The sequence below is a fragment of the Nerophis lumbriciformis genome, linkage group LG02 (assembly GCF_033978685.3).
Source record: "Nerophis lumbriciformis linkage group LG02, RoL_Nlum_v2.1, whole genome shotgun sequence".
Taxonomy (NCBI): domain Eukaryota; kingdom Metazoa; phylum Chordata; class Actinopteri; order Syngnathiformes; family Syngnathidae; genus Nerophis; species Nerophis lumbriciformis.
In genome coordinates this window covers 51,876,594-51,895,624 of record NC_084549.2, presented here as the reverse complement: position 1 = coordinate 51,895,624, position 19,031 = coordinate 51,876,594, and the positions used below count along the sequence as shown (strand labels likewise).

The 19,031-nt window shown below is 39.6% G+C and overlaps 1 protein-coding gene across 5 annotated transcripts in view; it reads right to left on the bottom strand.

Moving 5' to 3' along the window:
- The window catches only part of prkg2l (protein kinase cGMP-dependent 2, like), a 133,171-nt gene that overhangs the window by 70,965 nt on the left and 43,175 nt on the right, over positions 1-19,031 (bottom strand). For all 5 annotated transcript variants that reach the window (XM_061964248.1, XM_061964273.1, XM_061964239.1 and 2 more), the window contains exons 6-10: positions 18,324-18,429; positions 9,217-9,280; positions 9,032-9,109; positions 2,040-2,134; positions 1,280-1,348 (exon numbers count right to left, since the gene is read on the bottom strand). In XM_061964248.1, the coding sequence (XP_061820232.1) occupies positions 1,280-1,348; positions 2,040-2,134; positions 9,032-9,109; positions 9,217-9,280; positions 18,324-18,429 (412 nt within the window). The remainder of the gene's footprint in view (positions 1-1,279; positions 1,349-2,039; positions 2,135-9,031; positions 9,110-9,216; positions 9,281-18,323; positions 18,430-19,031) is intronic.

Sequence of the window (19,031 nt, the reverse complement as noted above, 5' to 3'; positions counted from 1 at the left end):
TCACTCCCGATCGCTAATTCCCATGAAATCTTCCTCCCCGGTGTTGCCTCTGGTATGCGCTGTTTCCTTTCTTTCTGCTGCTCGATCGCCGTTTTCTGCTGCATATTTCACTACGTCCGGCTTGTAATCTGCAGTATATGATTTCCTTTACGGTGCCATTTTAGTTCAGCCCTTCTCAGTTTTTATAAGTCACCGCCAATGTTGAAATAATCCATTTTAATAGCTACGGATGTAGCAGCAGTTAGCATCCCATGACCCACAATGCACTTCTGCCATGATGCATAATGCACTTCTGCCATGACCCGCACCCGCCGAATTCTTATTGGTTGCCGTGTGTGACGATTGCTGACGTGTGTGTGACGATTGCGGACATTTGCTTCGTCTCTTACGCGAATGAGATAAATAATATTTGATATTTTACAGTAATGTGTTAATAACTTCACACAAGTCGCTCCGGAGTATATGTCGCACTCACCAAACTATGAAAAAAACTGCGATTTATAATCCGAAAAATATGGTACCTTTTTTGGGGGGAATTTTGCCTATCATTCACAGGTCATTATGAGAGACAAGAACACACATCTTTTTTTTAAAGAATTTTAAAACATGATAAATGCTTGGAAAATACGGCTAATGGGAATCACAACTGTAGCATTCCATCAACGTTTTATATACACGCTGCTTGAACTTTAACAGTGCATCCATGATTTCGCAGGCTTTTTGTGCGATTTTCATGGCCTAAAATGCCTGTATTTGCTACAACTTTTTCAGAAAGTTGCAACATTTTTTAAATGTTTTATTTATTTTTTATCAATCTTCATTACCCACAAGGTTTAGCGCTGTAGACAGGAACAGGAAGTATGCGGGAGGACGACAGATGAACAACTATGCTAGAATCTGGCTAATTTATAATCTGATTATTAATTAATGTGCATTGCCGTAAAGCAGGGCTATTAAACTATGAAGAGGGCCGCAGGTTCAAGGGCAAAATGGCTCAGGGGTCGAACATGGAAATTTTGATTTTTTGTCAGAAAGTGCCTTCGCAGGTTATATTCCTTTGAGATTGCGTTTACTTAATAGCAAAGTAAACACATCGGCTTTCACAATGCACTGTCACTAAATTCATTATCATGCCCTTGCTACTCGTTTCCACCGTGTGCAGTGGATTGGTGCGATCGCGACATTGCGAATTCCTGTATGGACTGCTTTAAATTAGCCGGTTATACTCGAAACCAGGTACGCTTTAGGATTTGATATACGTGACAAACCAGATACTCACTCTCTGTCCACCACTAGACAGCGTGTGTCATTCTCATTGCAGATGATGTTGGCTGAACGAAGATCTTCACTGGAACGATACAGAAAGTATCAATCATCAATATGACCAAGGTAGAACTGTCCAACTACTAAACGCACAATATTGGGGGAAAAAACCTGTAGAAACCAACCGAATTAAGGGAAGAACATGCAAACTCCTTTAGAGATCAACTTCTCTGAGGGGTTGGTGTAGAGCACACGTTTTTAACCTCTCAAGTAGTGGCATAATCAAACTGGCTGTGTTGTATTTATTTTTAGAGGCAAATAACTAATCATATACTGTTTATGAAAAAAAAAATCTTGCAATAAGCATTTTCCTGTGTCTGCTCTCAAACAGTGCCACAGATGCACCTCCAGCCCGCTTCAAAGGATCACACTGTAGGACTGCTTCTATAATGGCCAAAAAACTGGTATTTCATTGCTTGCATGCCTCAAAACAAGGCAAAACTCCACAGGTAGGACCATGATAACATGAATGTGCAGTAAATAAGTGTTTCCATGGTGAACGCCGCATAGTACACATACAAATCTAATTTAAATAGGGCAGTCTGCAACAGTTTTGCACACCCACAGTCTTAGTAGATCACACGCAACACACCCACCCACGAATAGTACACACAATTTCATAATTTGCACAAGCCGTTTAGCGCATGGTATTTTTATCTTATAAGGCCAGGCCCTATATGTAATATAAAGGACTAAAAACATATATATTCACCTACCTGATGAGTGCTTTCTCTCCAAAGTAGTCTCCGACTCCAAGGGTCTTAATTTCCTGAGGCTCAGAAAAGCCTTCAGTGCTTTGTGTAACAATCACCTTAAAAACAAATGTGTCTCATTAAGTAAATCAAATTCAATAATGGTATGCTTACATCAGTGATGTGCAGTCAGGTTCATGGCTGGTGAGGCACTGACTTTTTTTTTTTTTTTTTTTTACTTCTTATGCTCTACTCAAAATTAATCCAGGTTGCTCATTTAGACAATAGCAAGAACAAGGAAATAACTTGCATTTTGCCAAATTGTTGTTTTCAAATACTGAACCCCATTTAACATTTGTCTGCAGTTTATTGTCCGATTTCTATCGATAGTAGTACAGTAAACGTTGGGATAGGTGAAATCACTAGGTAGTACTGTGCAACTGGCATAGTTGTTTAGAACAACATGCTAAATTATGTTGTTTTTGTTATGTGGTTAGCCCCAATGACTGCTTTGGACCCCCAAATATGCCACTGATCAGACCATGATTGTCTACTATGCGGGTCTGGTGATTTTAATTGGAATATGTTCAGATAATGAAAGGAAGAGACGTGTTTGTGGGTCTTTCATTAATTCTGCACTATTACTTATACATTATTACTCCTACATATTACTTTTGTATTATTATTACTAGAGATGTCCGATAATATAGGACTGCCGATATTATCGGCCGATAAATGCTTTAAAATGTAATATCGGAAATTATCGGTATCGGTTTCAAAAAGTAACATTTTAAAACGCCGCTGTACGGAGTGGTACATGGACTTAGGGAGAAGTACAGAGCAATTGCTCCTGAATTTCAGCGCCGCTCCCGAAAATCTCCCGGGGCAACCAATCTCCCGAATTTCTACCGATTTCCACCCAGACAACAATATTGGGGGCGTGGCCTTAAAGGCACTGCAATTGCGTGCCGGCCCAATCACATAATATCTACGGCTTTTCACACACTCAAGTGAATGCAAGGCTTACTTGGTCAACAGCCATACAGGTCACACTGAGGGTGGCCGTATTACTTTACTTTAATCCTCTTCGTCCCTGACGGGACATAAGGCTTCGACGATCTGCCTCCATCTGGACCTGTCTTGAGCAACATGCTGGGCCTCGCCCCAGGTTAGGTTCATCTCCTTCAGCTCAGCTGTCACCGTACGCCGCCACGTGTTCTTGGGCCGGCCTTGCTTCCTTTTCCCAGGTGGAGTCCAACGTAGTGCGATCTTGGGGATGCGGTCTTGGTCCATCCTCAGAACATGCCCAAGCCATTGGAATCGGCGGCATTTGATCTCCAGCACCACACTGTTGCACTTGGTGTTCTTGTATAAATGTGCATTGGATATTTTCTCGGGCCAGAAGATTCAACAGAGTTTCCTGAGGCATCCATTGTGGAAGGCTTCGACTTTTTTCATGTCGTAGGATGTTACTCGCCAGCACTCCGAGCCGTACAACAGGGTGGCCGTATAAACAACATTAACACTGTTACAAATATGTAACTTGTTTTATTTGGTGTGTGAACCCACACCAAACAAGAATGACAAACACATTTCGGGAGAACATCCGCACCGTAACACAACATAAACACAACAGAACAAATATCCAGAACCCCTTGCAGCACTAACTCTTCCGGGACGCTACAATATATACCCCCCGCTACCCTCTACCCCCCACCTCAACCCCACCCCTCCAACCCTGCCTACCTCAACCTCCTCATGCTCTCTCAGGGAGAGCATGTCCCAAATTCCAAGCTGCTGTTTTGAGGCATGTTAAAAAAATAATGCACTTTGTGACTTCAATAATAAATATGGCAGTGCCATGTTGGCATTTTTTTCAATGACTTGAGTTGATTTATTTTGGAAAACTTTGTTACATTAATGCATCCAGTGGGGAATCACAACAAAATTAGGCATAATGTGTTAATTCCACGACTGTATATATCGGCATCGGTTGATATCGGAATCGGTAATTAAGAGTTGGACAATATCGGAAAATCGGATATCGGCAAAAAAGCCATTATCGGACATCTGTAATTATTACTATTACTTACTTCTGCTACAGTATAAAATGTATGTACAGTACATGTGTTGTTTACATTATAGTTACCGTATTTTTCGAACCATAGGGCGCACCGGATTATAAGGCGCACTCCCGATGAGCGGTCTATTCAGGTCTATTTTAATTTAAAAGGCGCACCGGAATGTAAGGCGCATTAAAGGGGTCGTATTATGATTTTTTTTTGGTCGACATTTAAAACACCTCCTTGTGGTCTACTGTACATAACATGTAATGCTGGTTCTTTGGTCCAAATGCTGCATAGATTATGTTGTTTCTTTATCGATTTAAATAACAGAAACTAAAAGCTTAGTTGTTGTTGTGTAGGACAGCCAAGTGCTTTATTCGACACATATGACCACATTATAGCGTCTTTAGTGATATTTGTTAGCATCAAGAAAATATCCTTAATAGTATCAATAAACTAGATGAATAAATCTCTCGTAGGCTCAACAGCGTATACCATATCCTGATATATATATATATATATATATATATTTATATACTGTATATTTATTTATTTTATATATATATTATTTATATATATTTATTTATTTATATATGCACCTTATTGCTTTTTTATCCTGCACTACCATGAGCTTATGTAAGAAAATGTTATTATCTGTGCTGTAAAGTTCACATTTGAATGACAATAAAAAGGAAGTCTAAGTCTAATATAGCTGGCAAACATTCATGCTGAACAACAGGGACATATACAGCTAAATAATGAAACAAAATATACTTCACATCATAAAAACAACTGCAGAAATGAATTGTAGATGAGACTAATTTGTAGCAGGAAATCAACTTCAAACAAACGTATCCTTTTTCTCATTTGTGCCACGATGCCAGCAGCATGGCACTCGTTATGTCAAATCAAATACGTTACTTAGTGATGCACGAATAAGTCCAATTTTGTCTTTCACGGATTAATGCTTTCATTTGTGGACACCTTGGATGTAAAGACATGATGTGCCTCCAATCTTTTCTTCTCTAAATACTGTTTGCCAAGTGAAGTGAGGTAGCAGTAACCCCTTGATGATGATAAATGGTTTAAATCTTTAAAAAAATATATTTTTGATTTTACATTTTTTCTGTGATCGCTTTTATATTTCCTCTAAACCTGTCAAAATAAGCCTAAATCGGCAGTTATTCAGGTTAATAAACAGTGGCCTAATGGGGCTTAGACCATCGCATGAAACCAAAAAGTGCTCGGAAGTGCCTCTCAGTCACGTGATTGCAACTCACCTATAAAGTAATTAAATTACTTTTTATAAGAGTAAGCAGGAATCTGATTACTTTTTCAAAGTGCTGTAAATGTGGCAACACTGATCACCCGATATAGAGAATATTTATTCACTTGTGAATTTTTGTAGAAAAAAAGCAGATCGACATGACACAAAATGATAAGTACGGTATTTCAAATGGCAACTTTCTGGTTCTAAGAAACACTAAAATAAGTCAAGAAAATACATGGTGGTAGTCAGTAACAACTTCATTTTTAGATCAAGCAGAGAGAATATATGCAATCACTCCAACATAATGGAATCTTGAAAATCATTCAAACAAATAACACTACAAAACACCACTAGTACTTTGTTGCACCACCTCTGGCTTTTATAACAGCTTGCAGTCTCTGAGCGAGAGACAAACAGTACTCTTCATCAATCTTGTTTCAATTTTCTCTGATTGATTGTCAGATCAGTTATGCAGGTTGCAGTCTTATCATGGATTATTTTCTTCAATTCCACCACAGATTTTCACTTGAATTAAAATACTATTTGCAGGCCAGCACATTGACATTATGTATTTTACTTTCAAGTAAAGTTTTTATTTTTTTATTTTTGCTTTATTGCAAGATACATTATTATCTTAAAAAATTAAGTCATCATCTCCAAACATCCTTTTGATTGATGGATTAAGATATGTGTCCAAAATGTCACGGTAAACTTGTGCATTTATTTAAGCCATCTCTGCAGTGCCATTGAAATTGAAATTACCTGACATGCAGCTGTATATATTCAATGACTGTGGAAATGTTCATGTTTTCTTCTGGCAGTCCTTATAAATCTCATTGGACTGGCACTAAACAAAACTCACGGCATCGTCACCTTTCCCAATGCAGATTCGCGATTCATCCCTGAATATGACTTTCATCCAGTCATCCATAGTCCACGATTGCTTTCCTTAGTCGATTTTAACTATTTTTTTCTATTTCGGTGTTAATGACTGCTTTCGTTTAGCTTTTCTGTGTTCAAATCCCATCTCTTTTAGCCGGTTTCTTACAATTTGGTCAGATATGGGGGCTCCAGTTTCTGCCCATTTGTTCTTTATTTGTTTTGCTGTGCATTTTCTGTTGTTTGTCTTGACTACGGATGGGTACCATTCACATTTGAACCGGTATGTACCAATTCCCGGTTGTCAACAGTATCAATTTTCTGTACTTTTGTGTGTTAATAGATATTCCATCCAACCATCCATTTTCTACCGCTTGTCCCTTTTGGGGTCGCGGGGGGTGCTGGAGCCTCTCAGCTGCATTCGGGCGGAAGGCGGGGTACACCCTGGACAAGTCGCCACCTCAACGCAGGGCCAACACAGATAGACAACATTCACACATTAGGGACCATTTAGCGTTGCCAATCAACCTATCCCCAGGTGCATGTCTTTGGAGGTGGGAGGAAGCCTGAGTACCCGGAGGGAACCCACGCAGTCACGGGGAGACCATGCAAACTCCACACAGAAAGATCCTGGGCCCGGGATTGAATTTAGGACTACTCAGGACGTTCGTCTTGTGAGGCACATGCACTAACCCATGTACCACCGCACTGCCCCGTTAATAGATATTGATTGATTTAATAATAAAAAAAATGTTTTCATTGGAATATTTAAAAATGAGCTGATTACGACAACTGCTGTACAGTTGTTAAATCTTGTTTTATGTTTTATCATTACATCTCTGAGTCAATTTTTATTTGGCCACTTTCAATTCTGCTGGTGCAGACCCAGCTGCAGAAAAACATTTCAGGGGGGGGCATTAAATTTTTTCAGGGGGGGCACCCGCCAAAAATGTATTTCCGCCACATGCTGAAGCTGCATTGCTAGTACTTTGTCTAACAACTGATTACTACAGGTAAGAAAAACACTTTATATTTGTGGTTATTGTAACGATATGTTTTTGAAACGATTTAAGCCTTTATCGTGTCCAAAAAAATGAAAGAGTTGGCCATTTATATGGTATTAATCAGATTGTAAAGGACTGCTATTGATTCAATGTTAATGTGCTAAAACCCTTGTTTCAAAGCTCCATACAATATTAACTGCCCTTTGTTCAAGCACATAATAAATAATAAAAAAGTTTTGGGATGTATTCATTAAACCAATTTATTCTTGGCTGCCAAAAAGGGATTCAAAGTAATGTTTTGATATGCACACATCTCATCTGTGCTTCTCGCACATATGACATATCAAAATATTACTTTGAATCAATTTGGCAAACATAAGTTGTCGTTTGGGGTAGGTTTCAGCACACTATGTACTTTATTATTATATATGTAACTATCTTAGGGTAAACAAATAATTTGTGCACAAATGAGATGTGGCAAAGTATTACATTGACTCACTTTTTGGCAGCCAAACTTTAAACTAACGAGCAAGCGCCAGTCAGTCCGTGGGTTTATCAATGTGCAGTTATCAATCACTTTGTTTTTTAAAGTAATTTTCATTTAAAACGGTAATAGTAAATACTTAATAGTTTTACATCATTAATACCATTTATCGCTATATCCCGAGTTCGAGCCGGCTGAGTCTGCAACCAGACGTGACTTACTGCGCAACAGTGCGACCCAGGTACCGTAACATGGCACTGTTGGACTGGCGGGATTCGATCGGTGACAATAATGTATCGGATTCGGTGCCCATCCCGCGTTGCTTTCCTTGGTCTACCAGTATGCTTGCCTTTTACAACTTCCCCATGTTGTTTGTACTTGGTCCAGATTTTAGACACAGCTGACTGTAAACAATCAACATCTTTTGCAACAATGTGTGATGATTTTCTTTCTTAAAATGTTTGATAATCCTCTCCTTTGTTTCAATTTAGATATCTCTTGTTGGAGCCATGATTCATGTCAATCTACCTGTTGCAACAGTTCACGTTTTTAACTGCAGACAAGTGAACATATTTAATCTAATACAGGTGTTAGCTTCGGAAAGGAAAATGTACAGGGTGATTGCATACATTTTTCTTCAGATTTGAGTGGTTCCATAATTTTTACTCTACTTGATCTAAAAATGAAACTGTTACGCACTACCACAATATATATATTGATTTATTTATGTGTTTCTTAAAACTAGAGAGTTGCCATTTGTAATTACTATAGTTTTGTGTAACGGAAAAAACATTAAAATAGCTGAAAAGACATCCTCCAAGTCTGGTGATTCCATAATTTTTGTCAGGTGTTGTAGAAAGGGCTGTCCTCATTGGAGTGTTAATATCAGAGATTTTGGATGCAGTCAGATGTACCGTAATCCAATACGGTTTTTTGTTTTTTTTCTGATGTCGGGTGTGGACACCCTTTACAGTAAAGAAAATATGTTTCTTCAAACATAATATTGCTGACATGCAGACAAACGGAAACAAGCACAGACCATCCAACCCAGTTTTTAAAAGATTGTGCAATAAAAGTATAGGATCGGTTCCTTCTGCTTCATCTCAGGTTTGTGCCTTGTATTTGATCAGGAAATTCAACAACTTTTATCTTAGAAAAAAAAAAAAAAAAGATTGGAATACCGAGAAACAGTTCAATGGACAAATATTATTTTATGTATTAATTTTATTTTTCATCATGACAGGCGCCTCACCTGCCAGCCCCGACCGCACATTGATTTATCTTTGCTGGGCAAGTGAGCAGGTAAATCTTACTTCTCCTTTCGCTATGATGAAGAAAGTGTTCCCCTCTTCACCTTCACGAATAATGTATTCTCCTTTCTCAAAATAGTCCTGCAAAAAGACACACAAAAAACAAACATTGGTTCTTCGTCATTCATCTCACATTGGAAACTTAAGACAAAACAATAAATTCAAGTGAAATAAAAAGAAAGCCTCACAATTTCAAGACAGTCAACAATCTTGGCAAGTTTCTCTTCTGGCAGTTCTTGAAGTAGGGACACACTGACAAAAAAGAAAGAAATGGGTGTATTTTGTAAGTTGATGTTGTAGAATCCCGGTTATCACTGCCATACTTTTATCTTGAAGCTTACTTTGCACAGAACAGGAAGCCATTTTGCGCTAACAATAGTTATGTTGCTTTTCCTCACGTGAGAGCCCAAGTAAAAGCCACTTTTTCGATCGAGTACCACACACAACAGTTGTGAAAAAAGGGGATAAAAGGATAGTTAGGAAGTCTAAAAGAAAGGATCTTTGAAGTTAAGTACCACTTCTGTTCCTGTTGTCCTGCCAATCCTTCTGTACCTTCTTTTACTGTAAGTGGTTGCTTCACGCTGCTTAGTGATGATGAAATCAACAATTTTACAACACATGTCAACACAAACAAACTAGGGCTGTCTAAGTTAACACAATAATAACGCGTTATCAATAAGTTTCTTTAATGGCGCAATTTATTTTAGCGCGTAATCAACGCACATGCTTCCTAACTCCTTTTTGACCCTGGGTCTATTCCGTAGGGTGGGGGAATTTAATGGCGTTCAGTTACTGTTGAGCCACAAACCTGAAAATAGTGAGCAGAAATCCACAAAGAAAGTGTAACAATATGTAAATCCCAGGTCCAAAGCCATGGCACGTTGTTCTCCCGACAAGACGAAACTATTTTATCTTCAATCAGCGTGAGACAACATCATTGGAGCTAACACCTGCTGCTGCGCTTTGCTGCTTGCAGAGGAGCTTCACTTCCGTGTATGTACAGTTGAGCGCATTGAAAACATTGTTACACTAACTGCTTTTTAAGATGGAATAAAAGCTCAGTAAAAAAAAGACGATATAGAGCATGGGTGTCAAACTCTGGCCCGCGGGCCAAATTTGGCCCGCCGTGTAATTTCACTTGATATCAAATTAACACTAGAGCTGGCCCGCCGATTATATTCAGCGGCGGTGCCGCGGTAACACCGCATTCACCGCTAATTCTCATACTTGCCAACCCTCCCGGGAGAGTACCAGATTTCAGTGCCCGTCCCGAAAATCATCACATCCGCTTTTCATCCAGTCCAACGTGTGTCACATATGTGCGGCTTCTGCACGCACACAAAAGTGAATGCAAGCATACTTGATCAACAGCAATACAATTTACACTGAGGGTTGTTGCCGTATAAACAACTTTAAGTTTTGTTAGAAATATACGCCACACTGTGAACCCACACCAAACAAGAATGACAAACACATTTTGGGAGAACATCCGCACCGTAACACAACATAAACACAACAGGACAAATACCCAGAATCCTTTGCAGCACTAACTCTTCCGGGAGCTATAAGGTGTGGGGGGGGGGGGGGGGGGGGTTGGTTGGTGGTAGCGGCGGTGTATATTGTAGCGTCCTGGAAGAGTTAGTGCTGCAAAGGGTTTTGGGTATTTGTTCTATTGTGTTACGGTGCGGATGTTCTCCCAAAATGTGTTTGTCATTCTTGTTTGGTGTGGATTCACAGTGTGGCGTATATTTCTAACATTGTTAAAGTTGTTTACATGGGCACCCTCAGTGTGACCTGTATCGCTGTTGAACAAGTATGCGTTGCATTGCCGTGTGTGTTCATACAGAAGCCGCACATATCTTGTTAGAATGGATGAAAAGCGGACGTGATGACAGCTCATAGCGGATGTTAAAGGCAGTGTCTTTAAAGCACGCCCCCAAGACTGTGGTCCGGGTGGGCTACGAGATATAATGACTGATGAACACCTTCATTCGATAATGAAGGTTGCCTCAGCTCAAAGCCTGAGCCCCAACATTAATGAACTAGCATCCAAGAAAAGATGGCAGGTATCTGGCTTGGGCACCATCAGATTAGATCAGTGTGTTGCAAATTGAGCAGTTTAAAGTCCTGATTGGTTGGTTTATTCTAGGGATGTCCCGATCCAGGTTTTTGCACTTCCGATCCGATACCGATACTGTTTTTGCACTTCCGATCCGATACCGATACTGACCGATACTGGCCTATCCGAGCATGTATTAAAGTTTAAAGCTATTTAGCCTACTTAGTTGTCAGAATCATGTTGAAAAGGGTTTTAGTACTCTTGATAACAACTAGCCAGCTGAATTAGGGGAGTTTGAATAATACACAATGGTTGGTAACAAGAAACTGACCTTGTTTATTCAAGGATAAACACAAAATAGACAAAATTATACATGACAAACAGAAATGGCATAATTGAACTAGGGCTGGGCGATATGGCCTTTTTTTAATAATGCGATATTTTAAGGCCATATTGCGATACACAATATATATGTGGATATTTTGCCTTAGCCTTGAATGAACACTTGATGCATATAATCACAGCAGTATGATGATTCTATGTGTCTACATTAAAACATTCTTCTTCATACTGCATTCATATATGCTACTTTTAAACTTTCATGCAGAGAAGGAAATCACAACTAAAAAAATCACTATTTTTTTCATACGGTGTTGATCTGGAAATGTTTGCCTCGGCATTTTGATGGTGTGGACGTGTGGCACCGAATGGAGATAAGCGTCTCGACAGATGTTACAATATTTGAACAATGATGACGAAAACTGTTTTCTCTGTCGTGTCCGTGTGTCGAAAATTGTTATGCGCTTATTTTTTTATTTGATTTTGTGCGTGGCATAGATTTGCCGTGCGCAGAGGACACTTGAGCAGTGCGCAATTGCACAGGCGCGCACCTTAGAGGGAAGGTTGCTCGCACGGCTCCGCTAGCATCACAGCTAACGTTAGCCATGCTGCTACCCCTCTCCTGGGAGAGGACGTATACGTATGTGACGTGTGAAAGAAGATGCGCTTGCTGTCTGTGAGAGGGAGACACAGGAAAGAGTGAGAAGAGCCTGTCGTGTAATGCCAGCAGCTAAAAGCAACTGCGTGAGAATCCACAGACCTGTGGATATGTTGAAGGTGTGCTGGAAAATGCGGAATGGAAATTAGGGAGTAGCAGAAAAGTGGAATGTATTATTTAAATCGGTGCGTTGGAAAACACGGACCGGAGTTTTTTTTAAACTGGATCTGGATCGGCATTTTCCATGCCTTGCCGATACGCATTTTTTGGCAAATATCGGCGGCCGATCCGATCCAAATATCGGATCGGGACATCCCAAGTTTATTTATTGTTATTTTATTTTCAAATGTGGAAAAAGTTAACGTTGATATTTACCTCTAAAGGCTGCAAATAGAAAAGAGGCATTCAGTTTTTATTTAAATTGTATTTGATATGCCATTGATATTTTTGAATTATTATTATTATTATTTGAAACTCGATTTAGCATGTCACTATAAAGTTATATAAGCCTTGCTTGTTCAATATTCAATGCAAAACTTGTTTGGGTCCCTATAAAAGGTTAATTTGTTCAACCTTGGCCCGCGGCTTTGTTCAGTTTTTAATTTTGGCCCACTCTGTATTTGACTTTGACACCCCTGGTATAGAGGAAGTTTAGAGTAACTTTTTTATCTAAGACTTTCCCGTCATCAAAACATGTCAAAGCACCTATTCTATACCAATCTTACACTTATGGCTTCACAATAATACACGTCTAATGACCATAACAAAATGAAAAATTGTCTTACATTACGATCATGCTTGGTCAAAGATGTTTTGTAATGTAATTTGTGATATTTCTACCTCAATAAATGTTTGCTGGCAGATTGAATTAAAGTGTACATTATTTTTTAAGATGTTCTGTTTGAAAGTCCTCAATTGCAGAATGTTTATCAGGCTGAATATCAAATTGTATTAATGAATAAGTAGAGAAGGTTAAGACATTGACATGCAACAAAACAAATACTATTAACTTGTACAACATGTAATGTACAAACTAAGAGAAGCATTTATTTAGGAAGAACTAACACAGATTACATTACCAAACATATTTGACAATCAAAACATGATTGTAACAATCCACAATGTGTTTTATTAATGCATAAAATCGGTATCTAAACATGGCGTAGCTTCTCCTTTGAACGCAAATGCTTCTAAAGCAGGAACAAAAACTCTGTATTGCAACAAAATCCAAAATCTGGCCAGACACCAAGGCACTGGAGATATTTTTTTAAATAGTCATTAAAAGCGTGTTTATGTCCTTTTTGTGTTGAGCTGATTAAAAAAGCATAATGTTTGAAAAACATTTCATTAAAGCAAACTGTCTAGTCATGGTAACAAAAACTTGAAAATTATATGTCGAGGGTACACATTTTAATGTGATTAATTTTGGGTTAACTATGAACAAACTGCGATTAAATTGGGATTTAATATTTTATTTGTTTGACGGCCCTAAAATGAAAACAAATTTCCATAAACATGACCACTTTGGCTCCTACATAATGTCAACAAAAAAGAAGAACTTGATGAGTTGGTCGACATTGGATGGTTGTTGACTGAAACGGGTTCAACAGTATCTCAAGTCGGGAGGGTTACTGAATGCAGTAGTTTTATAGGCACTGGTGGGACTTGCCGGAAATTGGATATGGTGTTTTGTCAAAATGCGCTATCCATAAAAAAAAGCTACCCAACGCCAAAGAGCATGTCATACCTGGTGTAGACTTTATCACTCGCACTACATAAAAGTAATTATTTAAAATTATATTTCTTTCATTGTGTCTGTGAATTTCAAATTGATGCAAAAAATGGTAGCCTACATTTTCGTTTTCATCACCGTTGCTTAATAGTAATAGCAACCGGGAGCTTTTTTTTTTTTGACAAAGCAGCTCACTTCGACAGAACACCAGCGCATGATGCTGATGTGTAGTTTTGACCTCACTGTTCCTCTCTGGCAGCAGTAATAATCCTTTTGCTGGTTCAATCCAATCCACTTTATTTATATAGCACATTTAAAAAAAAAACCAAAAAACAATAGAAGTTTCACAAAGTGCTGCACAGAAATTGAGACATACATACTAGGATATAAAATAAATACATAAAATACATCAGAGAAAATAAAACAGACTACAATCACAACTCTCATGCTGGTTTAAAAGCCAAAGAGTAAAATTCTGTTTTAAGACGCGATTTAAAACTCATTAAAGAGGGAGCCGTCCGTATAGCAAGAGCGATATTGTTCCAAAGTTTTGGAGCCACAGCAGAAAATGCACGATCACCTCTGGATTTTAAACGGGTTTTTGGGTCGCCAAGAAGAAACTGACCAGCTGACCTCAGAGACCTTGTGGTGGTGTACATTTTATAAAGGTCTGACATATATCGTGGCGCTAATCCGTTAAAAGATTTAAAAACAAACAATAATATTTAAAATTAATTCTAAAATGAACTGGGAGTCAGTGAAGGGATGCTAAAATGGGGGTAGTGTGTTCATGTTTTTAGTGCCAGGCGAGCAGCAGCATTTTGGACTAAGTGCAATCGAACGATTGAGGCCTGGTTCATTCCAGCATAGAGGGAGTTGCAGTAGTTCACTCATGGAAATCTTGTGTCACGTCGGGGTCGTATGGTTTTGCGGTGGTCGTTTCTCCAAGATGCAGAAGGACATCAGGAAGCAGCGTGCAGGTGAGAAGGATGATTTATTCCACTAACAAGGCAAAAATAAAAAAATAAAAAAAGCTACGGCAAAGGCTTAACAACAAGACTTAGCAAAAACAGGAGCAAGAAGCTAGTAATTCTAAACTCTCATGAATACAAATGCCAACGTAAGTGGCACGTGTTGCGAACAAGACTGCCAGGCAGACTATGGCACGAGGCGGGAATGAATAGCTCTCTGAATAATGACCAGTATCAAGTGAGCGTCCGGACCACTAACCAGAGGCAGGTGACACATCAGCACCCATGGCAACTAAGAACACAAACAAGGGTGTTGAACCAGAATTAACTAACAACTAAGGAAACCCAGTATTGAGCCCTCAGGGTCCCATCCTGTTCTCCATCTACATGCTCCCCTTCAGCCAAGTTATTCATCGCCATAAAATTTCCTTTCACTGCTACGCTGACGATACTCAAATCTATCTTCCACTCAAGACAGACGATCCCTCTGGGCTGGACCTTTTGAAAGACTGCTTGCGGGACATAAAGGAGTGGATGTCACAAAGCTTCCTGCAGCTCAATGACACCAAGAGTGAAATTCTTCTGTTCGGCAACTCCACCTCGGTCAGTCAGATCAGAAATAATTTGGGAAGTTTGGCCACTCTTGAAAAACCCCATGTCAAAAACCTTGGGGTCATATTCGACCCAGACCTCAAGTTTGACAAGCAAGTGAAATCTGTGGTGAAATCCTGTTTTTTCCAACTGCGCACAATAGCCCAGATCAAGTCTTTCCTCTCCCCCAGTGACCTACGGAGGGTCGTGTTGATGCTCATCTTCTCCAGACTGGACTATTGCAATGCCCTCTATGCTGGGGACACCGACAAGACCATCCATAGCATGCAGCTAGTACAAAATGCAGCTGCCAGGCTGGTTACATGCACAAAAATAAGGGAACACATTTCTCCCATCCTCTCCTCCCTTCACTGGCTCCCAGTGAAGCGCAGAGTGAAATTTAAGATCCTCACGTATGTATTCAAAGCGCTCAATGGTCTCGCCCCAGCTTACATCAAAGATCTCCTGGACCAACCTACCAGCTCCAGGCTTGGTCGTTGCCTTAGATCTGACAACCAGATGACTCTGAAGGTCCCACGGTCAAACCTAGTGACAAAGGGAGACCGTGCTTTCTCAGTGATGGCACCTAGGCTATGGAATAAGCTCCCTCTGAATATCAAGTCCGCCACCACTCTGGACTATTTTAGAGCACAGCTTAAAACTCACCTCTTTACCGTAGATGACTTTTGATTTATGTGTTCATTGTGAGTCTTCTATGTTTATTTTAGATTCCTTTGTGTGTCTCAGTCTCTGTTCCTGTTTCATTGTTTCTCTACTCGGGCTGCGCCCCGGGCTGATGTAACAGTTGGTTGGGGGGCGCATAATAAATGAAAATAACATAACATAACATTACAAATACTAAAGTAAATAAAACATGACCCGGGCAACGGATCATGACACCTTGTTGTGAATTTTACCTCTTCTATATCATGGGTCACAAACCTGTTGATTGTGATCGACCATTCGATCTTTGAGAACATTCATGGATATCCCAAAAATATTCTGAAAAAAGATACATTATCAGTGCCCTCCCCTCCCGCAGAGTGACAAACAGACCTGCCGTGCAGGCACACATTTGAACTCTTAAACACATCCGAGTGCCTTGTTGCTCTGCAGCTATGCACTATGTGCCCGCCTTAAGCTCATTCCCAAAACTTGCACAATGCTTCTGCGCCGAGGATTAGAGTGCTCATATGGTATTTACTGTGCCAAGACCACAGTGCAACAGCAACAAAATACGGTGCCAAAATAGATAAAAAACACAAATGGGAGAAAAAAAAACCATTATCAGGAACAGATTTTAAATGAATAATAAAATGAGTCAGCATCTGAGTTCTATGAGAACTCTCTGTTCCTTTAAAGTGCAATCATCCAAAAAACAAGCCACCAACCAGTTTATGCTCTTTGTAACCTTGGTAGACACAGAACAACCGGGGGTCAAAACATCCACGGCTAGTGTTACCTAAGTAGCCACAGGTAAAGCAGTCACAAATTGTACTCAAATACTGTGAGTACCGTTACTTTCGGGAAATATCAGCTGTGTTTGTTAGAAATATCAGCTGTGTTTGTTAGCTCAGACTCGCAGTTTGTGGGTCGTTACGGCAACTCTGGTAAATCTTTTACCTGGATTGCATTCGCGCTAGTTAATAAAGAGATTGAATGTGCGTCGATGGCTGTAGTCTCCTTGTTCTGAAACAGAACATTCTAAGATAGCAGAGCTTCTATATTTGCCGACCGGCGCAACACGGCAGATCAATTTAGCTAAAATCTGCTTTTGTTTTGGACAATGCGCATCAGAAGGGGCAGTGGGGATTGGCGGAAGCCGCAGACCTTCCGGGTCGGCACTGTTTAACAGCTGTTACGCATTCAGTGGAAATCCTGGGTTAGTCAAAGACAGCCGTAATTGAAATTATGAAAACCATTTCAACAGTTTAATTATTTCAAATATTTTTAAGGTGGATAAATGGAATATTCTTCAAAAGCAAAGGCAATCACCCGTTCTTAACCTTCACCTCTGTTTCTTTCTTCTCTTTATTGACCATGTTGAATTATGCTAAGGTCCTCAGGGTAATCTGCTAACCATGTTTGTAAACAGCAAATTATTACCATGACCAATAATAGAGCATGCTTTCTGCTTATGGAAAACAAAAGTGAAAGCAGTAAAATCCTCTTGGGCTCAAGACTTCACACAGTCATTGGCTATGAAAGGATGATCATCCAAATACTAATAATCTCGTATTTGCATTTTTGTAACTTGTTATGTCCCTGAAAATACAATTCCTGCTATTACACAATGGTAAATATCATAATTTTGTGAATTTTCCAGATGAAAGTAATTGATTTTTTAAAATTATAAATCTACTGTGATGGTGAATAATCGTAAATCACAGATGAAAGTAATTGATTTTTTTAAATTATAAATCTACTGTGATGGTGAACAATCGTAAATCGTAAAGATCCTCACAGATAAACGTAACTCAGGGGCCTCAAACTTAATTTAAGTAGGGGCCCCTGGAGGATAGTGACCATCAGCTATGGTAGGCCTTAAGGTATTATAAGTGTAAAATTTAATATTTAATGCTAAAATGTTAGATTTTTTGGCACTTTTGTTGTGTTCACTTCAGCTTGCTTACAGGAAAATGCTAGTTGTGTTGCTCAATGTGTTTGTTGTGATGTAATTGTTGTGCTTGCACCATTATTGAGGTAGTGTTCTTTTTAATGGGATTCTGACAAAATATATTGACAAAATATACAGTATTTAACTATTAGCTGCCCAGGGTGCGTGGGCCACAGTCACACTAAACTATGAAGTTTGGTGTAGGGCCACAAATTATGGGCCTGCTATTTTGAGACCCCTGACCTAATTCAAGTTCAAAATTATTGAACTACATTCTAATGTTACAATATTTGCAAATTGGATAACATCGTTTGTGAGGGTGCCTCACCTGCTCAAAAAGCTGAAATATTCCTCATGCTGGGCTTGTGCCGTCCGCATCATGATAATCTGAAAGGTCCGACGATCCAAGGCCCAAATGTGGGACTGGGTCACAGCTGTGGAATGAAAAGATCATGGCATAGTTTATTAATTTTTTTCAAATTAACAAAGTAAACTGAACAATCGTCAATCTCGCTTATTGTCATATGAATACTTGCAAACAAACAAAGTGACACACTTACTTTCTACTTACAGTAACTGAGAGAGTGAGTCCTCCTGTTGGCTGCTTCCTGTACAGCATTTATACTGCAGATTTGTCTCTCAATGCTCAAATTAAATAATAATAATAATAATAATGGATTAGATTTTATATCGCGCTTTTCTATAGTTAGATACTCAAAGCGCTCACAGAGAAGTGGGAACCCATCATTCATTCACACCTGGTGGTGGTAAGCTACATTTGTAGCCACAGCAGCCCTGGGGTAGACTGACGGAAGCAAGGCTGCCAGTTTGCGCTTACGGCCCCTCCGACCACCACCTATCATTCATTCATCATTCATTCACCAGTGTGCGGCACCGGGGGCAAGGGTGAAGTGTCGTGCACAAGGACACAACGGCAGCGATTTGGATGTCAAGAGGCGGGGAGCGAACCTGCAACCCTCAGGTTTCTGGCACAGCCGCTCTACCCACTACGCCATGCCGCCCCAAATTACACACC